We start from the raw sequence: 27,834 nt of genomic DNA, 5'->3' as shown, positions 1-27,834 counted from the left end.
AAAAAATTACGTTTCTCAGTTCAGTAAAACAACTTGCACTGAGCCTAGTCTATAATATCCGCTACACCTCCCTGATACCGAAGTACATGTCAAACTACTTCCTTAACGTAAATGACCGCCATAACCATAACACCAGGGGGAGCTCCACTAACCACGTTAAACCCAGACTCCGATCTAACAAAAGTCTTAACTCATTCTCTTTTTATGCCACATCAATGTGGAATGCGCTCCCAACAGGTGTAAAAGAAAGGGCATCTCTATCCTCCTTCAAAACCGCAATAAAAGTACACCTCCAGGCAACTTCAACCCTAAACTAACACCCTCTCCGGATTGTAAATAATCAAATGTAAATAATCTAATGTAGATACTTTTTCGTATGCTCTCTGATCTCTCTCTCTCTATGTCCACTACTTGCTGTACATATCATACCAAGTCAGACCTACACTGTTTCAATGTCCATTTCTCTGTTCTCAATTGTTGATGACTGAAGTGATGATAACAACCAAACCTAACACACCCCCCTCCACATCCCACACCCCGGATTTTAAATAATGTAAATAATTCAATGTATATATTCTGATGATTATCTTGTGTGATGACTGTATAGTACAGGGGTAGGGAGCCTATGGCTCTAGAGCCAGATGTGGCTCTTTTGATGACTGCATCTGGCTCTCAGATAAATCTTAACTCACATGACTTAACAGGATAAGTACTGAATAATTCCGCTGGTAATCACAGTGTTGAAAATAACGTTCGAAATATAAAACATTTTCATGCATTTTAATCCATCCATCCGTTTTCTACCGCACCTGTTCAAGAAGTCGCATTAATGGTAAGAAGTATTTTATTTATCATTGGTTAGCTTCAGAATAACAATGTTATTAAAAAAGAACGAGAGACTTATTATACTCTAAAAATGTTGGTCTTACTTAAAAATGCACGCATTTAGTTGTAACCAGTGTTAAAAAAAATATTATATGGCTCACACGGAAATACATTTTAAAATATTTGGCTTTCATGGCTCTCTCAGCCAAAAAGTTTTCCAACCCCTGGTATAGCATATATCTGTATCATGAATCAATTTAAGTGGACCCCGACTTAAACAAGTTGAAAAACGTATTCGGGTGTGTAATATTCTTAGGTAATATGATCTCCGAGCAGTCCCTGAAGTATACACGAATATGATTGGCCCAAGGAACGAGGTACTTCCTGTTTTAGCGTTGCCTAAAATGTGATGTCTTGTTCCTTGTTGTGGAAATAAGTTGAGCCAACACACGACGTGCTGCTAGTGATGGTGAAGTTAGACCTCTGTAGCTGAAGCATCATTCTTTGTAACCTTGGAGGCGCTGCTGCAAGCGTTTCCACCAGTACATATATGGTCGCCACATCACCGTGGAAAGTGACCATAAACCACTTGAATCCATTTTGCGAAAACCACTTGCAGCAGCGCCTCCAAGGTTACAAAGAATGATGCTTCAGCTACAGAGGTATAACTTCACCATCACTCACAGACCAGGCAAAGACATTCCTGTCGCAGACACTCTCTCCAGAAAGTCATTGCCTGACCAGGACACCAGCCTCAGTTAAGGTATGGACATGCAAGTGCACACCGTTTATAGCAACCTACCTGTCAGTGACACCTGACTTGAAGACTTAAAAAACACTTTAAGACCAATGTCTTGAAAAAATATATCACTCTAGAATCAACACAGTAGTTAATACTATGATCAATGTTAATTCAAATACTAAATGTGGGTTATAAATAATAATGGAAGTACAATTGTTTGTATATAGTATATAAATTGGTACAAAGGTTTAACATGTCTACAAGGATATTTCACATGCCTTTACTGTGTATATAATTGAACTGTGTTTATGTTATGTATAATGTGTATTTATAATATGTTGTACAATGGACATTCAATAATTTTCGGAAGTTTATTTTGTACTTGACATTGTTTATAGGGTTAGGCGCAATAAGTGTTCAACTTCAGCCTAAACCCTTTCGGTCTGCTACATTTTCATTTTCAATTTAAGAATGTACAACTGTTTGTTTATTTTGTTGACGATTGACCGAAGAATAATAAACTTGAAGACATCAAGGTAGAGACTGGAAAGGATGCTCAACTCATCTTGCTGAAAAAGACAATTAAGTCAGGATGGCCCGAGAAGAGGAAACAATGGCCTCAGAACATAGCGGAATATTGGAACTACCGGGACGAGCTTTCGCAGATGAATAACATCCTATTCAAGAGGGAAAAAATCATCATACCCAACTCACTGCGCACATAGATGTTATCCCGTATCCATGCAGGTCACATCATCTTCTGGCCTGGGATGAACAAACAGATTGAGGAATTAGTTGGTAAATGCCACATCTGCAATGAACATAAACCATCAAACACTAAAGAGCCAATGATAAGTCACAAGATCCCAGACAGGCCATGGCAAACAGTGGCTACTGACCTGTTCACCTGGAACAATGATGATTATTTAGTCACAGTAGACTTTTACAGCAGATACTTTGAGCTAAACAGATTAAACAGCACCACAGCTGCTGCTGTTATACATAAACTAAAATCTTCTTTTGCAAGACACGGGATACCAGAGACTGTTATATCAGACAATGGTCCACAGTACAGATGTAGAGAGTTTGATGTTTTTGCCAACACATGGGGGTTCACACACATTACCTCCAGCCCATGCTATCCTCAAAGTAATGGTTTAGCCGAAAATTCTGTTCACATTGCAAAGTCCCTTATGGAAAAGGCCAAAGCTGATCAGAAAGACCCTTATCTGAGTCTGCTTGAATATCGCAATACCCCAGTGGACAACTTCAAGTCACCAGTTCAGCTGCTCATGAGTCGTCGCACACGCTCAATCCTGCCTAACACCCATCAGCAGCTGCAACCCAAAACTATCAGCCACAAGAATGTTCACATCATGAGAACCAACAAACAACACCAGCAGAAGAAGTACTATGACAGATCAGCTAAGCAAATGTCACCTTTGCATGAAGGACAATACATCCGTTTTCAGGAGAAAGGCTACTGGAAACCAGCAGTTGCCATTCGTTCAGCTGATACTGAAAGATCATACCACATACGCGCATCAGGAGGACAAGAATACAGGCGAAACAGACGACATCTCCTGGACACAAGAGAGACACTGACCACTCAGACTGAAGAAAACACAAAACATGACACACAACATGCACTACACACTGACACACCACACACCTCAAAGATAACAGAAGAAACAGCCCCACAGTCTGTGCGGTATCAGACAAGGTCTGGACGTGAGGTTAAGCCCGGAGTTGTTATGGACTTATAAAAAATATGCTCAATGGTGTTCAGATACGTACAATTCAATAACAGTGTGATTGTGTTTCTATTTTCAACAGTATGACATTCGAGCAAGTTAAGTGATAATTGAAATCTGTTGTTGAATTCCTACTTTAAGGCAGTCGTACATGTGCTACTTGAATTTCAATACGTTTCAGTAACAGTTATTGCACAGAGTGTGTTTTCTTGAATGTTGTGTTCCATATTTTTCTAAAAGAAGGGGGATGTAATATTCTTAGGTAATACCATCTCCGAGCGGTCCCTGAAGTATACACGAATATGATTGGCCCAAGGAAGGAGGTACTTTCTGTTTTAGCCTTGCCTAAAATGTGATGTGTTATTCCCACGAGTAGTGAACTCAACTTATTTCCACAACAAGGAACAAGACAGGGTGTTACCATTTAGTGGTCAATTGTACGGAATATGTACTTCACTGTGCAACCTACTAATAAAAGTTTCAATCAATCAATCAGTTCCAACATTAAGTATCTTGTCTTTGTAGTCTATTCAATTGAATATAAGTTGAAAAGGATTTGCAAATCATTGTATTCTGTTTTTTTTTACCATTTACACAACGTGCCAACTTCACTGGTTTTGCATTTATGTACAACATTTCTAGTTGTTTATGAATGACTCGGCTTGTATTGACTCATGAACGCGTCGGCTGCTTTCAGTGGAATCTGTCGGTGCAATGTCGCCACCGCGTGGCACCGCAACAGATTGCAACGTTGTACTTTTTTTTTTTTTTTTTTTTACAAGCTGATGCCTTCTGACGCCGTGAAAAAACAAACAAAACGATTAGATGCATAAAGAAATCGATTCTAGCACACTCAGGTAATCGATTGTAACACGATGACTGACACCAGCTGTGAATGGAGGAGAGTAAGGGAGGGAGGAGGAGGGAAAGGGGGGGGGGGGGGGTTCTCCTCCATCATGCATCATCACCACCATCAGCGGCATCGTCAGCGCTGGTCACGTGGTGCGTCGGAAGCAGGCGGGCGGGTGGGTGTGTCCAATGGCTTTCATTCATAACTCCAGTGCGTTTTTTGGAAGCCCTAATTCAGGGATGCGGAGGACGTCGGGAGCATGCCTGGACCGGAACCTTCATCTCGGTGAGTCCCTTCGCAGCAAACACAGGCGAGTGGACGACGATGCCGATGATGATGCTGATGCTGATGCTGATTGCTTATGTAAGAAGATGCTGCTGCATGTGGAAGCGTCATCAGCCTTCCTTAGCCAGACAAGACAGTTGACAGTTGCTTCCTTACCGCGCAGGCGGGCTGAGATGTGGGACTCGGGCGAGTTGAAGATGCTGAGGGACGCGCTGTAGGGAAGCTGCTTCCACACCTTCTGTTTTACAACGTAAGAATATGTACACTATGAAAGTATGCACTCACATTCCTCATGTATTGTGACTTCTATACAACACAATTATAGTATGACGTCTACAGCTGATAGAGACCCTATCACTGTCCCTGTGTGCGAGAGATTACATAAAATATTGTCTGAGTCACATTGCTGGAGAATGTGCAGCACTTTGCAGTGTGTGACTGTGTTCTTGTATTTCTACCCTTCTTGAGACATCAACAAGGAAAAGTACCTTCCATATGAGGAGGTGTGAACAAGTTAGGACATAAATCATGGTCCCAATACTGGAAAACCATTGCATCTAATAGAGAATGTCTCATTTGCACCCCTGGTGGTGGAATCTATCAAAATGAGGGTGGTCCCAAAAAGGAGGGATTTTTCAAATTGACGGTTTTAAAAGTGCTCCCCCTCTGGCCAACATATGTAATAACAAGTGTGTGTAAGAAATTGAAATGCGCCCCCTTTGGCCAAAATTAATTTAAAAAATTAAAATAAATACATATATAGAGACTTAGACAAACTTTAATGATCCACAAGGGAAATATACTGTAATAACAAAGTAAATAATAAAGATTAAAAAACAATTAAAAAAAAAAAATTAACTAAAAGCCTACCTTTTTTAAATATTTGCATAGTATCTATTAGGGATGTCCGATAATATCGGCCTGCCGATATTATCGGCCGATAAATGCGTTAAAATGTAATATCGGAAATTATCGGTATCTGTTTTTTTATTATCTGTATCGTTTTTTTTTGGTTAAATCAACATAAAAAACACAAGATACACTTACAATTAGTGCACCAACCCAAAAAACCTCCCTCCCCCCATTTCTTTCTGTTATCAATATTCTGGTTCCTACATTATATATCAATACATTCTGCAAGGGATACAGTCTGTAAGCACACATGATTGTGCGTGCTGCTGGTCCACTAATAGTACTAACTTTTAACAGTTAATTTTACTCATTTTCATTAATTACTAGTTTCTATGTAACTGTTTTTATATTGTTTTACTTTCTTTTTTATTCAAGAAAATGTTTTTAATTTAGTTATCTTATTTTATAATTTTAAAAAAAAAGTATCTTATCTTCACCATACATGGTTGTCCAAATTAGGCATAATAATGTGTTAATTCCACGACTGTATATATCGGTTGATATCGGTATCGGTAATTAAAGAGTTGGACAATATCGGAATATCGGATATCGGCAAAAAGCCATTATCGGACATCCCTAGTATCTATATATTATTAATGTTGTAAATACAAATCTTTATATATCTAGAAAGGGTGGTCCTAAAGAGGTAGGCATTTTTTGGAGGTCTCAAGAAGGTAACATATACAAGAATGTGTGTGTGTGTGTTCTTGTATGTCCACCTTTCTTGAGACATTAACAAGGAAAAGTGCCTTCCATATGAGGAGGTGTGAACAAGTTAGGACTCCCCTTAGTGCTCCCCCTCTGGCCAACATGTGTAATAACAAGTGTGTGTAAGAAATTGAAATGCACCCCTTTTGGCCAAAACTAATTAAAAAATCACAATAAATTATGTATATAGAGACATACTGTAATAACTTGAAGTAAATAATGAAAATTAAAAAGCAATTACAAACCAAAAATTGAAAACAAAAAAAATTAACTAAAAGCCTACTTTTTATTATAATTTGCATAGTATGTATATATTATTAATGTTGTAAATACAAATCTTTATATATCTAGAAAGGGTGGTCCTAAAGTGGTAGGCATTTTTCTGAGTCAAGAATGTTACAAATACAAGAATGTGTGTGTGTGTGTGTTCTTGTATTTTCATCGTTCTTGAGACATCAACAAGGAAAAGTACCTTCCATATGAGGAGGTGTGAACAAGTTAGGACATAAATCATGGTCCCAATACTGGAAAACCATTGCATCTAATAGAGAATGTCTCATTTGCACCCCTGGTGGTGAAATCTATCAAAATGAGGGTGGTCCTAAAAAGGAGGGATTTTTCAAATTGACGGTTTTAAAAGTGCTCCCCCTCTGGCCAACATATGTAATAACAAGTATGTGTAAGAAATTGAAATGCGCCCCCTTTCCCCAAAATGTATTCAAATAATTAAATAAATATGTATATAGAGACATACTGTTATAACTTGAAGTAAATAATGAAGATTAAAAAACAATTACAAACAAACAAAAACCTAAAAGCTTACCTTACTTATTTGCATAGTATGTATATATTATTAATGTTGTAAATACAAATCATTATATATCTAGAAAGGGTGGTCATAAAGAGGTAGGCATTTTTCGGAGGTCTCAAGGTACCAAATACAAGAATGTGTGTGTGTGTTTTGTTGTATTTTTACCCTTCTTGATACATCAACAAGGAAAAGTACCTTCCATATGAGAAGCGGTGAACAAGTGAGGACATAAATCATGGTCCCAATACTGGAAAACCATTGCATCTAATAGAGAATGTCTCATTTGCACCTCTGGTGGTGAAACCCTATCAAAATGATGGTGGTCCCAAAAAGGAGGGATTTTTCAAATTGACTTTGTGTTGGTTTTAAAAGTGCTCCCCCTCTGGCCAACATATGTAATATCAAGTGTGTGTAAGGAATTGAAATGCGCCCCCTTTGGCCAAAATTTATAAAAAATGTATACAATTAATACAAAAATAAAATATGTATTTAGAGACATACTGTAATAACTTGAAGTAAATAATGAAGATTAAAAAACAATTACAAACAAAAAATAAAACTAACTAAAAGCTTACCTTTTTTATATTTGCATAGTATGTATATACTATTAAATGTTGTAAATTCAAATCTTTATATATCTAGAAAGGGTGGTCCTAAAGAGGTAGGCATTTTCCGGCGGTCTCAAGAAGGTAACAAATACAAAAATGTATGTGTGTGTCAGGTACATAATTGTGTGTTACTGCATGAGTGTTTCCATCGACAAATGCATGTTTTGGCCTAAAATTAGTCCTTTATGTTTACCAAATGTTTGATAATCCCCCGCAGTTGGATGTGCCAGGATGTGATTGTTGGGGGGGAAAAAGCCTTTTATTCTAATTATTTGTCGTGCAGGGAATTACTGCAATCGCAGATAACAGCCTGGCAAAAAAACAACAACACCACATCAAATCAGCAGTCTATATAATTGCCCTCAGAGTTTATACTGGATGTCGATGGAGATTTTCATCAGACACAAAAATGGCTGTATACCAGCCATAAGGGACTAACTGATGGCCCAGCAACAAAGTATCAGGGTCCAGATAGGGACTAGATCAGGGATGTCAAACTGGTTTTCATTGAGGGCCACATGGCAGTTATGGCTGCCATCAGGGGGCCGTTTGTAACAGTGAATAATATATGAACTTGCATCTGGATTTCATTATTTATATACATTGTTTTAAGTAGACGGTCCACTTTACAGTAAAAACTTAACATTTACAAATTGTTATTGTAAAAGTGTGTTTTTAATTTTTCACAACATTTTGCGGTAAATGGAAAAACAGTACCACTTGTTTTTTTTTTGGGGTGGGTGGTACATAAAAAGCTGTCAGCTTAATTGCCAGAATTTTTGTGTTGAACTGACATTGGCTCTTACAACATTATATTGTTCATGGAAAAACAGTACAAGTTATTTTTTTATGCTGGCAATTTAGCAGCCAGTTTTTCTACCATAAATACAAATGTAGCGTATTTCCATTTACAGTAATACACCGTTAAAAACAAAAAACGTACATTTTACAGCCAAAAACCGGCAGCTCAGGCAACTTTTATTAATTTGTTGGGTAGTTTGCTGTAAACTTAAGTATTTTTATTTAGACAAAAACATGTTTGGAAAGTATGATAATATACTGTAATATTTGTAGCAATAATGAATACTATTAAAGTTTAAAAGGTATGCAATTTCAAGCAGTATATATATTTTTTTCTGTCAAAATGAAAAAAATCCATTACATTTAGTGAGAAAATATGAGTACTTTATTGACACATCATTTCCAGGTGTTTGTGGACCAGATAAAATGATGTCGCGGGCCAGGTCTGGGTTGAGTTTTACACCTGTGGACTAGATTTAGCAGTTTCTGAACACACAAGTCAGGTACATGAGGCAGTATATAAAGCAGGAACTACAGTGTATCCAGAAAGTATTCACGGCACTTCACTTCTTCCACATTTTGTTATGTTAGCCTTATTCCAAAATGGAATACATTCATTCTTGTCCTTAAAATTCTACACACATAACCCCATAATGACAAAACATTTTTTTTTATTTTTTTTTAGAAATCTGTGCAAATTAATAAATAAATAAAAATCACATGTATAAGCATTTCCAGCCTTTGCTATGAAGTTTAAACGTGAGCTCAGATGCATCCTGTTTCAACTGATCATCCTTGAGATGTTCCTACAGCTTAATTGGAGTCCACCTGTGGTAGATTCAGTTGATTGGACATGATTTGGAAAGGCGCACACCTGTCTATTCATAAGGTCCCACACTTGACAGTGCATGGTGGAGCACAAACCAAGAATGAAGTTGAAGGAATTGTCTCGAGGCACAAATCTAGGGAAGGGTACAGAAACATGTCTGCTGCCTCGAAGGTCCCAATGAGCACAGTGGCCTCCATCATCTGTAAATGGAAGCAGTTTGGAACAACCAGGACTCCTCCTTGAGCTGGCCGGCTGTCTAAACTGAAGGGTCCAAGTCAGGGAGGTGACCAAGAACCCAATGGTCACTCTGTCAGAGCTACAGCATTCCTATGTTGAGAGAGGAGAACCTTCCAAAAGAACAACTATCTCTGCAGCAATCCACCAATCAGGCCTGTGTTGTAGAGTGGCCAGAAAGAAGCCATTTGTTAGTAAAAAGTTTGCCAAAATGCACCTGAAAGACTTTCAGACCATGAGAAACTAAATGATCTGGTCTGATGAGACAAAGATTGAACTATTTGGCATGAATCACAGGTGTCATGTTTAGAGTAAACCAGGCACCGCTCATTACCAGGACAATACCATCCCTATAGTGAAGCATGGTGTTGGCAGCATCATGCTGTGGGGATGGTTTTCAGTGGCAGGAACTGGAAGACTAGTCAGGATAAAGGGAAATATCAATGCAGCAATGTACAGAGACATCCTGGATGAAAACCTGCTTTAGAGAGTTCTTGAACTCAGACTGTAGTGACGGTTCATCTTTCAGCAACGACCCTCAGCACTCAGCAAAGATATCAAAGGAATGGCTTCAGGACAACTCGGTAAATGTCCTTGAGTGGCCCAGCAAGAGCCCAGACTTGAATCCCATTGAACATCTCTTGAGATCTGAAAATGGCTGTGCACTGACACTTCCTATCCAACCTGATGGTGCTTGAGAGGTGCGTCAAAGAGGAATGGGCGAAACCACCCAAAGATAGTTGTGCCAAGTTTGTGGCATCGTCTTCAAAAAGACTTGAGGCTTTGCCTGCTGCCAAAGGTGCATCAACAAAGTATTGAACAAAGGATCTGAACACTTCTGTACATGTGATTGCTTAGTTTTTTACTTTTGATACATTTGCAAAAAAAATTGTCATTATAGGGTATTGTGTGTAGAATTTTGAGGACACAAATTAATTTATTCTATTTTGGTGAAGCACCTTGAATACTGTCCAGATGCACTGTTGATGCAACTGGTGTGAGATACAGATAATGCAGAATCCAGAATAGATAAAGCAGGCATCATCAATAAATCAGGGCCCAGGTACATTCATACGATACAGATCAGTCATAAGACACAGTAGGTACTAGATACAGCAGGTTCTAGATAGGAGGCATTAAGCGGGCACTAGACAAAACAGGTTTGAGGTACAGAATGGACTATATATACAGTAATAAGCAGGTTCTAGATCTGGATCCATCCAGTTCTGAATACAATAATCTCTTAATATAGCAGAAATTACCAACAATATATCAGGAACCAGATATAGCAGGTTATATGTCAATACAGTATATAAGTCAGTTACTACGTCGTTACTACGTTACTACGCCATCAGGGACGGCGTGGCGAAGTTGGTAGAGTGGCCGTGCCAGCAATCGGAGGGTTGCTGGTTACTGGGGTTCAATCCCCACCTTCTACCATCCTAGTCACGTCCGTTGTGTCCTTGGGCAAGACACTTCACCCTTGCTCCTGATGGGTGCTGGTAGCGCCTTGCATGGCAGCTCCCTCCATCAGTGTGTGAATGTGTGTGTGAATGGGTGAATGTGGAAATACTGTCAAAGCGCTTTGAGTACCTTGAAGGTAGAAAACCGCTATACAAGTATAACCCATTTATCATTATTTATCATTTCCTAGATACAGGGGATACTACAAAACCCAAAACCAGTGAAGTTGGTACATTGTGTAAATGATAAATAAAAACAGAATACAATGATTTGCAAATCCTTTTCAATTTATATTCAATTGAATAGATTGCAAAGACAAGATATTTAATGTTCTAAGTGAGAACCTTAATTTTTTTTTGCAAATAATCATTAACTTAGAATTTAATGGCAGCAACACATTGCAAAAAAGTTGGCACAGGGGCATTTTTACTACTGTGTTACATGGCGTTTCCTTTTAACAACACTCAGTAAACGTTTGGGAACTGAGGATACGCATTTTTTAAGCTTTTCAGGTGGAATTATTTCCCATTCTTGCTTGACGTACAGTTTAAGTTTAAGTCGTTCAACTCCGTTGTGGTATTTTAGGCTTCATAATGCGCCACACATTTTCAATGGTAGACAAGTATGGACTACAGGCAGGCCAGTCTAGTACCTGCACTCTTTTACTACGAAGCCATGCTGTTGTAACATGTTCAGAATGTGGCTTGGCATTGTCTTGCTGAAATAAGCAGGGGCGTCCATGAAAAAGACTTTGCTTGGATGGCAACATATGTTGCTCCAAAACCTGTATGTACCTTTCAGCATTAATGGTGCATTCACCTATGTGTAAGTTACCCATGCTTTGGGCATTAATACACCCCCATACCATCACAGATGCTGGCTTTTGAACTTTGCACCTTTGAACAGTCTGGATGGTTCTTTTCCTCTTTGGTCCGGAGGACGCGACGTCCACAGTTTCCAAAAACAATTTGAAATGTGGACTCATCAGACCACAGAACACTTTTCCACTTTGCATCAGTCCATCTTAGATAAGCTCGGGCCAAGTGAAGCTGGCGGCGTTTCTGGGTGTTGTTGATAAATGGCTTTGGCTTTGCATAGTAGAGTTTTAACTTGCACTTACAAATGTAGTGACCAACTGTAGTTACTGACAATGGTTTTCTGAAGTGTTCCTGGGCCCATGTGGTGATATCCTTTACACACTGATGTCGCTTTTTGATGCAGTACCGCCTGAGGGATCGAAAGTCACGGGCTTGCCGCTTATGTGCAGTGATTTCTCCAGATTCTCTGAAACTTTTGATGATACTACAGAGCGTAGATGGTGAAATCCCTAAATTCCTTGCAATAGCTGGTTGAGAAATGTTCTTAAACTTCGACATGGTGACCCTCGCCCCATCCTTGTTTGTGAATGACTGAGCATTTCATGGAAGCTGCTTTTATACCCAATCATGGCACCCACCTGTTCCCAATTAGCCTGATCACCTGTGGGATGTTCCAAATAAGTGTTTGATGAGCCTTCCTCAACTTTGTCAGTCTTTTTTGCCACTTTGTGCCAGCTTTTTTGAAACATGTTGCAGGCATCAAATGCAGGCATCATATTCCAAATGAGCTAATATTTGCAAAAAATAAAGTTTCTCAGTTACAATGTTAAGTATCTTGTCTTCGCAGTCTATTCAATTGAATATAGGTCGAAAAGGATTTGCAAATCATTGTATTCTGTTTTTATTTACCATTTACACCACGTGCCAACTTCACTGGTTTTGGGTTTTGTTTTTTTAATGCCTGGCTGGCGATCGACTGACACACCCTCCGTGATCGACCCGTAGATTGCGATCAACGTAATGGGCACCCCTGCAGTAGACATTTTATTTTGATCTGTTTATTCTTCTTACAAGAGGGCTTTGCTGTTTTAAGGACCTTCTGCAAAGAACCTAGTCAAAGACCATATTTATGACAGCACTCTAGTGTATTTAAATATCTGCTGCAAAAATTTGACTTTCTCACAAGTTTTTTGAACTGAATAGCCCAAATTATGAAAAAGAGAGGACCTAAAACGGAGCCTTGAGTAACACCACTTGTATAAATAAAGAAGTTGGACAAAAAAAAGGCACAGCAACACCTTAGTTACATGAAGCACATTGGGGGAAAAAAGGAGTAGGACTCAAAGGGGTGCCTTGAGGGACGCCTCAGTTGTAAATCACATGTTTGGACCCCAGTGTTTTATGTTTGCTAGCAAGGATCTGTGTTTACAGTGATCCAAGTTCCTCTGTACAACAGGAGCACTTTAGTGTTTTTAGGAATTTGCTGCAAAAATGTTTGTTTCCCAAGTTTTGAAGTTTAAATTGTGTCATCCCGGGCCGTCAGTTGAATAGGCTTGCTTTTAGAGCACATATGTCAAACTCAAGGCCCGGGGGCCAGATGTGGCCCGCCAATTCATTTTATGTGGCCCGCCAATTCATTTTATGTGGCCCGCCACTTCATTTTATGTGGCCCCTCGAAAGCCTGGAATTAATATAAATAAAGTACTGTAACTTTTCTCACTAAATTATTATTATTATAAACTATTATTTTTCTATTTTGGGAGAAAAAAAAAAAAAAGTACTCCATGTAATCACAATTTATGTTAACTTAAATATTGTCTAATTATGCAAAAATATATTATTAAGCATTCAAACCATTTTTTAAATATGAATAAATACTAATAATAATGATTTCAAAGCAAATTATCCATCAAATTGTGCAATATAAAAGTAGTAATAGATTTCATGGTAAAATTGTGAAATTTACTGGGGTTTTTACAGCATTTTTCTCTAAATTAAAAAAAAAAGTATTTTTTTTAAACTGTAATAAACTGTGGTGCCGTTTTGGCATTTACAGTAATACATCGAAAAATATATAGTAGTTGATTTGTGGTAAAAAAAACAAAAAACAGCAGCTAAGGTGTCAATTTTACTGTAAAATTGCAGTTTTTTTATTCACAGTAAAAAAACAAATGTACATTTTACAGTAAAATTCTGGCAACTGAGCTGCCTTTTTTATTGCAACTTAGAATATTTTTTTTACATTTTAAGTAAAAAAAAAAAAAAATCTACTAATAAAATGCATTCAAAAATTGTGTAATAAAGTTAAAAGTTAAAGTCCCAACAATAGTCACACACACACTAGGTGTGGTGAAATTATCCTCTGCATTTGACCCATCCCCATGTTTATGCCCTGGGAGGTGAGGGGAGCAGTGAGCAGCAGCGGGGGCCGCCATCAGGAATCATTTGGTGATTTAACCCCCAATTCCAACCCTTGATGCTGAGTGACAAGCAGGGAGGCCATGGGTCCCATTTTTTTTAATAGTTTTTGGTATAACTCGGTTTGAATGAACAACTTTCCAGTCTCAGGGCGGACACTAACCACAAGGCCACTGAGCAGGCAAAAATAATAATAACAATAATAATAATAATAAACAAATAATAGTATTCACTGTTAGACGCGGCCCTCTGGGGCCAAACATAACTGAGATGTGGCCCTCAGTCAAAACGACTTTGACACCTCTGCTCTAGAGAGACCAGGAATTAGACACAGACGGCTCCACTAAGAAGGGCAAGCAAAATAGCCTTGCGATAAAACAGATTTTAGTTGATCAAGAACCTGATGGAATACATTCCATATTCAACAGTTACTAAATAGAGCAGGCTGGAGATGTGGCACATTTGAGCTAAACAGGCACCAGGCAGTGGGGGCTTTAGATGAGCTAAATAGAGCCAGCTCTGTCTGGTGCTCAGTAAACGGGCTGAAGATAAAGAAGGTTTCAGACAGTAAATCAAGTGGATATTAGAACACTTTTTCTACAGACAGCATGTACCGCATAGCATTTTTAAAGGGAAAGAAGCATGCGCTCAGTTTCCTCACCTTCATCGTACACAATGACACTGAGGTAACAATGACGGATTGTGCTGATGGTTGAACTGTCTCTGACTTTGGTGGTCCTCTCCAAGGTTCACCCACGCTGACCTGGACCATGAGCAATGATTCGCCTTCTCTGACAAGTCTGACGGAGAACTCCACTGTGAGTAATATTTGGATACAGTTGAATATGTACAGTGTTAGGACAGCTCGATGTGTATTCAAAGATCGCGTTGTTCCTTCTGGCAGAGCTAGTAAAAGCAGCTGATTTTAATGAAACACGTAAGTACACGTGCAGATGAAGGAGCATCAAGGTGTCACTCCAACTGCGGATTGCACATGGCACACAAACATATGTTGAAACGTTACAGGCTGTATATTCCCCGCTGAATGTAGGTCAGTGCTGCGTTTGATGAATATATAACAAACACACATGACAGTAGCGGAGTGCTTGTTGGTTTATTCTGCCCAATAGGCACACTGGCTTAGAAACAGGTGTTAAGAACTTTGAAAAAACTTTACACATGCCGGCGTATCTTTCAAAGGTAGAGAGGCGCTTTAAACGTGTAGGGGAGCCTCTAGGCAAAAAAGAACATTTTGTACAGTGGCTTTAATCCTATATAAACATCCATCCATCCATCCATTTTCTACCGCTTGTCCCTTTCGGGGTCGCGGGGAGTGCTGGCGCCTATCTCAGCTGCATTCGGGCGGAAGGCGGGGTACACCCTGGACAAGTCGCCACTTCATCGCAGGGACAACACAGATAGACAGACAACATTCACACTCAATCTATATAAAATAACATAAATATGAGATAATTAAAATAAGAATTTGGTGCTTAAATTAATACAAAACTTAGATTAAAACAGGTGTGAATAAATAAATCTGACATATTTCATTACATACATTGTTTTATTATCCAGATGCACATTTTTTTTTACATAGTACAATCATAACTTAATTTTAAAATAACTGAACATATACTACTTTTCAATTTTAACCATTTAGTGTACTTAATAAAAGGGTTTTATTTTTGCTTTTTTTTTTTTAAATAGACAGTACAGTCCAAAAGTTTGGACACATCTCATTAAATGTGTTTTCTTTATTTTCATGACTATTTACATTATAGATTGTCATCAAAACTATGAATGAACACATGTGGGGTTATGTACTTAACAAAAAAAGGTGAAATAACTGAAACATTTCAGTTTCTTCAAAATAGCCACCCTTTGCTCTGATTACTGCTTTGCACACTCTTAGCATTGTCTCGAACTTCAAGAGGTAGTCACCTGAAATGGTTTTCCAACAGTCTTGAATGAGTTAGCTCGCCGAGAGTGTGCAAAGCAGTAATCGGAGCAAAGGGTGCCTATTTTGAAGAAACGAGAATATAAAACATGTTTTCAGGTATTTCACCTTTTTTTGTTAAGTACATAACTCCACATGTGTTCATTTATAGTTTTGATGCCTTCAGTGACAATCTACAATGTCATGAAAATAAAGAAAACTCATTGAATGAGAAGGTATGTCCAAACTTTTCGCCTGTACTGTATATTGTTTTATTTTTCAGATGCACAATTTTTTTACATGGTACAATTATAACTTAATTATAAAATAATATTCTAAAATAATTATACAGATACTACTTTTCAATTTTAACCCTTCGGTGTACTTAATTAAAAGGGTTATATTTTTGCTTTAAAAAAAATAAATTGTTTTTAATATATAAGACAACTATTTATATTAAATACATTGCTCATTATTACTGTATATTCAAATCCACCTCTTATTTTCATAGTTTAAAAATACTAGTTCTGGTAAACTTACTGAATATTACAATACGACTAAATACATTGATTTATTATTTACTAAATGCTAGATCTGAATGTAATGAGTAACAATAACAGACAATAGTATATAATATTATATATAGTAATAGTATTTTATACACGTGTTGTAACTTATGAGTTATATAGTTCATGTGTGATGATCATTCATAATTTGCATGCTTGATTTAATTGCTGATAAATTAATCTATTATTATTTATCGCTAAAAAGAGTTAAAAGGGAATTGATTTGATTTATACATGTATTTGATATTGATTATTTGAGAAACACTGACATTGAATTGAGTTGTTTTCTACTTCATAGCCTAACAAAGGGTTAACTAAAATACTGCATGTTCCACAATTCATTGCGGCAAACCGGATGTAAAAAAGACCGGGAGCAGGTGCATTGTGGTTGATGAGATTGAGGATTACGAGCCTACGGGTGAATGAATGAACGACAGATAACAAGATAAAAGGATCGTTTTGTACCGTTTAGTATGCCCATTTTTTTCTTATATAAAGTACAACTTCATTACACATTTTCGACGTCCTGTCCAATACTTTGATCGTAGTTAAGCTACAACATGTAACAATCTATAAAAATATAATAAAACAATAATACATGATACAAACTAAAATAATACAGTATAGTAAACCTAATTTATATTTAATACAAAATATTTAAATTTAGGACCTTGAAGGCGTTAAAATGTGTTTTTTCTCTGAATAACCCAGTTACTTGTCACCATCTTTGGAATGTGACATCAGAACAGATGCTGGACGTTCCGCTCGCTGCGGGGATCGCTCATGTGCGTCTGCATCCTCCTCTCATTTCCATTTTTAGCTTGCCGAGACCTCATTCTCCCAGCCAAACCGCCCTCCCTCCTCATTGAGAAGAGCTTAGAAATTAAATTAAGGGTCTCGCTGACGTTTCGATTAGCATCCCGGAGCTCACTCTGCCAAGACTGACCGAGAGAGTATTAATCAGAGCCAGTCCGGGCACAAGAATCACTTGCCAGTCCACACTGTTCATTCTATTCCTTATTATATTGACAGACTATTGAAAAAGAAGCATTATTGTTTCAGCAGGACTAATGCATGATGAGCGAGATATGTGACAGTTGTGTTTTATAACGGTCACATATGCTCACTTATGCAGACAATCTGTCACCATTTAGGCTATTTAATGAGTTAAAAATACATGGAAGTAAGCAGAGAACCGACAAACTCCACATAGAAAGGTCTACATGCATCTAAGATGAATGTATGTGGGTGTTTGCATTCATGTAGAAGCTAAGCACAAAAATAGAATGTATTCATCTTTTCCCTGTAAAATTTCCAAATGGAAGAACTAATGCACTGGAACAGAATAAAATGAGTGGTCTTGTTTTTTCCCCGGCAGGATGTACCTGTGTCGGCAGGCCGGGTGGAGAATTATGTGTTGCTCCTGGTGCTGCTGAGTGTTTTCGCTGGGGGGACGCTGGTCCTCCTCTCTCTGCTGCTGCTCTTCTGTCACCGCTGCTGCATGGGTGGGCGTCGCTACTCCAGGTGGGCGCTGCACATTGTCACACACACAGAATAGAATGAAAGATTTTAGGTAAAAATAACAAGCTTTTTTGACCAATTGTCCTCCAATGCAAAAACACAGGTAAATCAAAGTTTGGAAATAGCTTAGTACTTATAATTGAAATGGACTGTTTTGGTTTTCACCAATTAAGAATGAGATTAGTACATCTGAGTCATGGGGCAGGACATTATGAGCTTTGTTTCTTCATGTCCCATTATGGACACACATTTAAAAAAAAAAAGTGTGCCCCTACAATTGTTTTTTTATTTTATTTTTTTAAACAAAATTTTGTATTGAATAAGCTTTTTTTTGTCTTTCATTTGTGGAGATAATGTGTATTTTTTGGTCACCTTTTGTGTCTGAAATAGTACGGTAATAAAAAAAAGCTTATTATTAATGTTTTTTAATTTTTAGAAATTATTAAAATTGTTACTTTTTTAAAGAAAAAAATATAAAAAATCTAACATTTTCATTTTTATTCCACAATTATTATTGTTTTTTCTGAAAGCACTTTGTAACATGTCAATGGTTTTAACATAACCTGTGGACCAAAGTACAACATTTATAAAAATACATGCAGTAATAAAACTAGCAAATAAAATGAGATACAGCTAAAAAAAATAAAAAAAAATAAAAATTGAGACACAAAAATGTGGATGTAAAAAATTACCAAAATTAAACCATAATAAAATAGCTAAAACCAGATAAAATATTATATGAGTAAGAATAACCTTAACAACTTAAAAAGTGTCAAAGGCTATTTATGTAGTGTGTTATTACTAACAAGCTATTTGAAAGTCTGAATCGGAATAAAATGTGGTTGTTTTAAACAAATTGTTTAAGACAACCTATCACAGACTAACCTGCAATTTTGTACAATCAATAATTCCAATGAACAATTCCCCTGATTTTAGTATTTCTACACCAAAGCCCAATGAGAATCTGCTGATGAATGCATTATAAAATTCATGAAGTAAATAAAGAAAAAAGTGTCATCTGCTGAATGTGGTTAATTGCAATTCTGTCTTAAATACATAATACAAAACAGTGCCATTTACCAGACCTGGTGGTGCAGCGCCCTTCCTTGCCCCTAATGTAGTTACCACTGCCGTGTGTTAACGAGTGTTTTTTGTTGTTGTTTTTTTTCCCCAGAGCGAGCGATGACCCTGAGAAGACCAACACAACTTATGTTGAAGACTGTCAGCCCACCCATGGTAAGAACTGCACATTTCAAAGTGATATATTTACATGCACTTACTGTATTGTCATCTCTCTCCTTCCACCGTGTCACTCAGAGATTACAATCCGCCTGGATGAATCCGACGCCCTCTCGGCTACGAGCTGCCACGACATGGAGTCAGAGAGGTTTGTTTCCACCGGATTGACAGGCCGCAGAGTCTCCTTCAATGAGTCTGCTCTGTACGAACAGGAGAGGATGGCTCAGGAAAAAGGACGCAGGTATGCGGAAAATTAGTAGTTCTTAATAGAAAATTTCTGGTTTTAACAATTCATCCCTTCGTCGCTGTGCTTAAGATACACCCTGACCGAGGGGGATTTTCACCATCTGAAAAAGGCTCGGCTGACCCACCTCCACCTGCCGCCAGCTCCATGTGACCTCAAGATCCTCACCATCATGGAGTGCGACTCCACTGAGAGCAGCACTGCTAACCTCAGCGAGGCACCAGTGCCCAAACTACCCCTCTCAATCTACCAGGTAAGGGGGATCCATCTCAGTTGTTCCTGCAATGCAGAATACAAGGGTGACAACAAACCAAAAAAAATACATAAAATTAAAATATCACAAACAATATTTATTATAAAGTACATTTTAATATAGCATTATTTTCCTAAAAATAATTTTCCTGTTTGTGTACATTTTTCTAGGTAGAAACAATTCAAGATGGTTTGTCATAAAATTTTTAGCATTCAATTAGACATTATTGTGAGGTTTTGTATTAGTGTTCCTAAAAATAGATATACCGGCCCTCAGACACATTTTTTTCTCTAAATTTGGCCCCCCCAGTCAAAATAATTGCTCAGGCCTACAATAGACGCTGCACATTGTTTTGGTAAAAATAGATAATTGAATATCTGCTCGTCCCCTTGACGTAAGATTTCAAATCACATTATTGCATAATCAAATGCATTGGTCATTGTGTAATTTAATATTATGAGGTGATTACACCGTACATTTATATTTATTCAATATTACAAGTGGCCCTCTTAAGGCAGCCATAACTGCGATTAAGCCCTTGATGAAAACAAATTTCACACATACGTTTTAATATATACATACTTTTCCTGTTTATGTCATATGTTTGCATGGACACTTGTTGCTAGGTAGAATATGTGGTGCACAACCATTAGTGCTCGAAGTCCAATTGAATGAATGAAACTGTTTTAGCATATTATGGTTAAAAAATTTGTCACAGGTTTGCGTGGCCACTTGTTGCAACAATCACAGAAGCTGGACTACAAATTGTTTTCTTTCTCTAGCCGACTGACAGAAGAGTGCCTGACTGGTTGGATCAGAGCCTTAGTGGAGGTCTTCCAGGAGACACACATCACTCCATCGTCCTGAACCAGATTCCTAGACAGGATTTGGTCTTGCGAAGCAAACGCTCCCTCACTGTGAGCATTAGCCGTTTTTCTCAGTTGAAGAATATTTGTCATACTGTATTTGACAGATCACTGTAATTGATCACCTGGTCTCTTGGGTCAGTTGGAGGTTCTTGGGGATCGACTAGATGCTCACAGTGACCACACGATAGGGGAGTACACTCAAGCACCGAGGCAGTCTTCAGTTCTTCAGTTCTTCTCGAAACTGCGGCGCCACGCCAGTCTGGAGGGAGCTGGGCCCTATTTTAGGAGGTGGAAGTTTGACAGCAGCCACCGAGCCGCCAGTCTGGATGCCAAAGGTTTGTTTGGGAATTTTACGTTTAAGTAACCTGAGAAATGCATATTAAAAAGCTAGCATATGACGGTCTATCAGGATCCCCAAAGAGAAGGCCTTTCCAGAGGCAGAGAGCTGCAAGTGAAACCACTGACCACACTGGGGATGACTCTTCTCTCCGAGATGATCCAATCAGGTCTTTTCCGCAAACTCCCAGTCAGACTAGTGGCTTGCAGTCCCTGTCTGCAGAGTCCCTCTCTCAATCTTCCTTGGGTCCTTCCTCAATCTTCCTCCACAGGTATATCTTGTCTCAAAAACTTGCCATACCATCAAGTCTTAATGGAATAATCGTTTTATCCCTCTGTTAAGGCTTAACCTGGAGGTAGGGAGTGTCACCAGCAGGAAAGAAGAACTCGATGAATGTTCCATCCAGAGACAAGAGAGCATCTCAGGTGACGCACCAAGAGTGCAGACAAAGTTACAACAAGATACCGTCAGAAGGATAGACACTGGAGGGGTTGCGTCTGAAACTTTAGAGGACGATGACTTGTTTGAGCCACAACCGGAAGACTCAACCAGGAAAAATCTTGAAGGTGCAGTGAGGCAAAACTGTGAGGTGGACCAAGATGAAGGTGAAGACAGCGTGTTGGAAGCTGAGATCAGACCAAGGGCGGGTTCAGGTTCTTCTCTTTTGTGCATGGAGGCACATCCATCTCTCTACAAAGACATCTGGAGCTTGAGAGCCTCTCTGGAGCATTACGCCTCCTCGGACCAGAGCAGCACAGACCGGGAATCCATCCGAAGTGATGCTGAAAGTGTTTCATCACTGGGCTGTCCAGGTGCTCGCACTGGACATCTAGACAGCTGCTTGTCTCAAGACCTGGACGATGAACCTGAAGCAGAAGGAGAGGCGATGGAAGGAGGTGTCAGAGGGGCGTCAGGCGGGGGAAGTGAAATGGGAAGCTTTGTCGACGGAGAAGCTGACGTGGGAAACCGCAAGCTCCTTCAGATGGATAGCGGCTATGCCTCCATTGAAACTCCATTCAAGGCACCAGAGGATATGCGGCTTTTCGGGACTCCTGCAGCCCCGCGTGGGAAGACGGCGTCAGAGAGGAGGTTATTCTTCACAAGCTCAGGGAGGAAAGGTACTGTGTGCGAAAGCACAGAGATCAGGTTGTTCCAGGAAGAGATGGAGGACGACTTACCAAAAAGCACAGAGGGTAGCCTCCAAGAACAATATCCACTCACCAAACCACAATCTCAGCTGATCAAGCCAATCTCTCAGCCCTCCAGTCCTCACCGACCTCGTCTCCACCGCCGCGACTACAGTATAGACGAAAAGACAGACGCTCTTTTCAACGAGTTCCTTCGACACGACCCGCGGTTCGACCAGCAAGACTCACTGTTTCGGACCAGGCATCGATCGAGAGTGAATCTCCGTAAGCAGTGGCAAAGACACAAACAATATAGCGACCCCGGCTCGGGGACTGGGGGGCGGTACTCGCCATCTTTAGAGAGGCAGACGTTCACTCCACTTCCAAGAGGCGATAGTGCAAGTTACCCTCTGGACACCAGGTATCACAGCACACTGTCACGCATCGCCAGTGCAGCGGATGAAGAAGCCAGTGAGATTGCGGCCGGCGAAGAGACGGCCAAAGAGAGCACAGCATCCAGCGATGGAGCCAACATGACCACCCCAGAGCCCACCAGTCTGGGCGACAAGGGTCACCAAACCTCTTCCGACACAAAAAGCACAAGCAGTCCACCTCCAAGCTGCATGGACCCCAGAGTGGGCAACAGGAACAACAACAGCAGTCAGCAGGTGCGGAGCAGCCTGACGGATAAGCTGGCGGCGGCGGTACAGGAAAGGCTCTACGGCGGCATAAGGAGGGCAGAGCTTGGCCAGGGTGGAACCAAGTTGGTGGTCACTGCCTCTCACACAGCCTCACCTGACCACAGTCCTAAATAACCTCATCGTATCCTGTCATCAACTCTTTCAACAATCACATAATACAATCTGACGGCCAGCATTTCCTCTCAGACCTTAACTTCCACTGTGATGCCCTTTTTAGCTGGTATTGCACAGGTACCTTAGCGCCTCCATACTTAGGAATATTTTCAAACATAAAAATTGTGAATTTTTCGCATGCTACTACTACTACTACCCTTGTAATGTGCAAACAATATGTAAAAGAAGACTGTACAGTTTTAAACCTACAAACAAAAAAAGCACTTTGTTGGGAAGTAACAAGCCCACGTTACCCATTTGTATCATGAGCAACCATATCCTCCGCAAGTGTCCTTCTTGTTTCAACCTACATGAAGGCAACAGGGGATCGTTTTCGAGACCACCAGTGTTCGCATCCTGCTCTTATTATGAAAGGACAACTCGGGCCGGGAGCCGACGAAAATACAGTGGATCGTTTTTGTGCACAATGAAGGGAATTCAGGTTAAGTGTTGCATCACCCGAGTGGATGACAGGTGGGGAAGGTGTCATGAAGTTCATATAATGTATTTTGCCAGAAAACCCTCTCCATTGTGACCAAACCTCATCCAAACATTAGGTACACTTACACAATCCAGTAGTGGATAACCTGTCGGTCTGAGAGCTGTATCCAAAATGCCTTTCCATAGATAGCCTTACTTCACAATGTTTATTATAGTGTGTTGCATCATACTGAAATGACCACATAATTATCTTTGTAAAGGCACATTTCAGTATGCAGCTCTTGCATTGGGTCTGATTACAGTAGATTTTGCAGGTATACCTAATAAAGTGTCTCATGAGAGTACTTGTCCACTGTTTTCTATTAAGCCAAGCAACAGTAAATTGTGTTGCTGCGAGATAAATATGGAAATAGTGTTGTACAGATACCAATATTTTGGTACCGGTACTATAATTATTTTGGTACTTTTCTAAAAAAAGGGTACCACAAAAAAATTGCATTATTGGCTTTACTTTAACAAAAAATCTTAGGGTACATCAAATACATGTTTCTTATTGCAGTTAAGGCCTTAAATAAAATAGTGAACATACTAGACAACTTGTCTTTTAATAGTGAGTAAACAAACAAATGCTTCTAATTAGTCTGCTGATGTATGCAGTAACATATTGTGTCATTTATCATTCTATTATTTTGTCTACATTATTAAAGACAAGTGGTAGAAAATGAATTATTAATCTACTTGTTCATTTACAGTTAATATCTGCTTACTTTCTCTTTTAACATGTTCTATCTACACTTCTGTTAAAATGTAATAATCACTTATTCTTCTCTTCTTTGATACTTTACTTTAGTTTTGGATGATACCACAAATGTGGGTATCAATCCGATACCAAGTAGTTACAGGATCATACATTGGTCATATTCAAAGTCCTCATGTAACCAGGGACATATTTACTGAGTTTATTAACATAATATACATTTAAAAAAAAGATTTGTGATGTTAAAAAATATTGATGTAATCATAGTAGTATCGACTGGATACACTATTGTACGTGGTATCATTACAATGGATGTTAGGTGTAGATCCACCGATGGCGTTTGTTCATATTGTAGCGTTCCGGAAAAGTTGGTGCTGAAGGGAATTCTGGGAATTTGTTCTGTAGTGTTTATGTTGTGTTGGGGTGCAAATATTCTTCCAAAATGTGTTTGCCGTTGTTGTTTAGTGTGGTTTCACTATATGGCACATATTTATGACAGTGTTGGCATTGTTCATACTGACACCCTTAGTGTGACATGTATGGCTGAGTATGTATGCCCTTCATTCACTCATGTGCAGTATGTTCAAAATCAAGTTGATTGTGTCATTAGGTTAATATCGGGCACAAATAAACCCTGGTTAGGCTTTGTCAATTATAGACTATATGCAGCTGAGATAGGCTCCAGCACCCCCTGCAACCCCGAAAGGGATAAGCGGTAGAAAATGGATAGATGTAAGATTGATTTTTCAAAAATTATTTTAAAGATTGTAAATTGCCATCAATCCCATGCGGGTGCTCGGGCCCCGAAGCACCCACGGGATCGGTGCCTATGTAATGTGTGTTTAAGAGGAAGGCAACGTGTTGGCTGAGCGACGTCAGTGAGTGAATGGGCGAGCAAAGAGAGAGAGGGGTAGCGCTTGCACTGCGCAGTAGAAGGATGAACGTGTACGGTTGTGACCTGCAAAACTAATAATAAAACAACCAGATTGTCACAATTGGCGGTCTTGTCATTCTGACGTGAAAGTGGAGCTTCTCTTCTTCGGTCTGCATCGGAGCCGAACAGCAGTAAAGGTGTAACAACAACATCATTACCTGTTACTCTTTAAACTCCTTGTGCAGATGTGAATGCTTATTTTTTAAATGTTTACCTAAGTTTGAAGCAAAGGTGCTCATACTAATCGTCACATTTGGCGAGGCGTGCTTTAAAGCAACACTTGCAGCGCATCGTGTTTAAAGCATCTCCTTTATTGTTAGTTTTGAAGTCCAAATACCTCCATATTGCGCTTCAGGCACACTCTTTATTAACCAGTACAATTGTCGTTTTTTTGCCATTCCTCCTCTCCAAGATGTTATTGCTTGTATGCACTTTGTGTGTGTGTTTTAACACACTCAACATCACGCGCCTCGGCTCTGTAGTCACCACCACACAGCGGGGATTCAGATGAAAGGACGGTACCGGTACTTTTCAAAGGCAGTATAGTATCTATTTCAATCAATTAGTATCGCGGTACTTTATTAGTACAACCATATATGGAAACAAACATCACTCACTGAGAGACGTCTTCCACAGTCTGGGTCATATGTTGTCAATATTCAGTGTTTTATTGTTCCTAGTTAATATTGTAAATCCCACATTCTTTATTTTCACGTACCGGTACATTCTGGGTGTCTCATTCAGTAAAAAATGTAAAATTCCATTCTGTTTTTTAAGGCGGTCTGTCATAACGTTATTAGCATTCAATCAGACATTATTGTGAGGTTTTGTATTAGTGTTCCTAAAAATAGATATTCTGGTCCCCAGACACATTTTTTTCTCTAAATTTGGCTCCCCGAGTCAAAGTAATTGCCCAGGCCTGGTCTGGGTCCTACAAAGTCCACCGCAATCTGTTTTATGATGCCGTTGGACTTTCAAGTTTTTCCAAAGTCTAAAATGAAATATTTAAAGTTAAAGTTAAAGTTAAAGTACCAATGATTGTCACACACACACTAGGTGTGGTGAAATTTGTCCTCTGCATTCGACCCATCCCCTTGATCACCCCCTGGGAGGTGAGGGGAGCAGTGGGCAGCAGCGTAGCCGCGCCCGGGAATCATTTTTTGGTGATTTAACCCCCAATTCCAACCCTTGATGCTGAGTGCCAAGCAGTGAGGTAATGGGTCCCATTTTTATAGTCTTTGGTATGACCCGGCCGGGGTTTGAACTCACAACCTACCGATCTCAGGGCGGACAACATGAATTACTTACTTGCAGTCATCATTTAAAATGTATTATCTGTACAGGCCAACATTTCCCTCTTCGTACAATAAAACTAGAATAAAGTAAACTTACTCACCCTTTGATTGACGGGAATGTATTTGCAGCGCGATACTGTCACCTCAGACAATTTTTAGGTCATTCTAGAAATAAATTTACAGTACAGGCCAAAAGTTTGGACACACCTCCTCATTCAATGCATTTTCTTTATTTTCATGACTATTTACATAGTAGATTGTCACTGAAGGCATCAAAACTATTAATGAACACATGTGGAGTTATGTACTTAACAAAAAAAGGTGAAATAACTGAAAACATGTTTTATATTCTAGTTTCTTTAAAATAGCCACCCTTTGCTCTGATTACTGCTTTGCATACTCTTGGCATTCTCTCGATGAGCTTCAAGCACACCTTTGAAGTGAAAACCGTTTCAGGTGATTTACCTTTTGAAGCTCACAAAGAGAATGCCAAGAATGTGCAAAGCAGTAGTCAGAGCAAAGGGTGGCTATTTTGAAGAAACTAGAATATAAACCATCTTTTCAGTTATTTCACCTTTTTTTGTTAAGTACATAACTCCACGTGTTCATTCATAGTTTTGATGCCTTCAGTGACTAACTACAATAGTCATGAAAATAGAAAACACATTTAAGGAAAAGGTGTGTCCAAACTTTTGGCCTGTACTGTATTTGCAGCATGATACTGTCACCTCAGATCATTGATAGGTAATTCTAGAAATAAATGTACATCCATTTTCTGCAGATTACATTTTACATTAGCATCTGCATTGAATAGATTTTCATGAATCAAAATTATTTTGTACATGTTAGGTTCCCTTTCCTGTTTTAAGATTTTTGTTTGTATTTTGCTTTCACTAATATCCATCCGTGGTAGTTTGGCAACAAACATAAAATAATATACACTTGTAGAAATTCCTGTTGACTTTTTTAGGGAATTAATTCATTGATAATAAGTTAATTGAATCATTCTTGGACCAGCTGATGAAAAGCAGCATTAATCTGGAACACTGAACAGATGTAATTAATTACTCATCAAGCTGTTTATTACATGACGGGCATGTCCACAAGGGTGCATAATGTACAATCCGCTGTTTCAAACAGAAGACCTGAGCTGTTGTGTGTGTGTGTGTACGTCCTGCGTCTTTGTGCCGCACTCTTGCTGCTTTTATAGCGAGATGAGTCATGCACAAAATTCTATCTTTCATCCTTGACAAAGACACTAAGAGAGATGACTTCGACTAAAAGGAGAAACATACTATTTACCCATCGTTTTTGACGTGAAAGTGTTCTTCATCCTGTGCTTGTGTCCTGTGAAAAGAGAGAAATTCTCTGATGACCTTGCTGACGTAAAAGGTGCAGC

General features: G+C 39.0%; 1 protein-coding gene and 1 long non-coding RNA gene across 4 annotated transcripts; one reads left to right on the top strand and one right to left on the bottom strand.

The window, feature by feature from the left end:
- The first annotated feature begins 1,465 nt into the window (after window positions 1-1,465).
- Window positions 1,466-25,201, top strand: LOC133630894 (voltage-dependent calcium channel beta subunit-associated regulatory protein). Of its 3 annotated transcripts, none has more exons than XM_062022721.1 (12): window positions 1,466-1,588; window positions 4,398-4,456; window positions 4,620-4,706; window positions 14,807-14,877; window positions 17,943-18,088; window positions 19,260-19,321; window positions 19,403-19,565; window positions 19,641-19,821; window positions 20,604-20,738; window positions 20,830-21,025; window positions 21,100-21,298; window positions 21,370-25,201. In XM_062022721.1, exons 4-12 carry the CDS (start codon window positions 14,830-14,832, stop codon window positions 22,967-22,969), a joined length of 2,730 nt encoding a protein of 909 aa, XP_061878705.1. In that variant the 5' UTR covers window positions 1,466-1,588; window positions 4,398-4,456; window positions 4,620-4,706; window positions 14,807-14,829; the 3' UTR covers window positions 22,970-25,201. The 3 variants fall into 3 exon arrangements, with proteins under 3 accessions (XP_061878705.1, XP_061878703.1, XP_061878704.1); XM_062022719.1 differs by having other exon boundaries at window positions 4,398-4,534; XM_062022720.1 differs by having other exon boundaries at window positions 1,571-1,588; window positions 4,409-4,534.
- LOC133630896 (uncharacterized) lies at window positions 17,815-19,886 on the bottom strand. The gene is made up of 3 exons (XR_009821365.1): window positions 19,366-19,886; window positions 19,166-19,273; window positions 17,815-18,095 (listed from the first exon to the last, which is right to left on the bottom strand). It is a non-coding gene; the product is annotated as an uncharacterized LOC133630896 (long non-coding RNA).
- Window positions 25,202-27,834: the final 2,633 nt, after the last annotated feature.

The sequence above is a fragment of the Entelurus aequoreus genome, linkage group LG16 (assembly GCF_033978785.1).
Source record: "Entelurus aequoreus isolate RoL-2023_Sb linkage group LG16, RoL_Eaeq_v1.1, whole genome shotgun sequence".
Taxonomy (NCBI): Eukaryota; Metazoa; Chordata; class Actinopteri; order Syngnathiformes; family Syngnathidae; genus Entelurus; species Entelurus aequoreus.
This window is presented reverse-complemented; position numbering and strand designations above follow the sequence as displayed.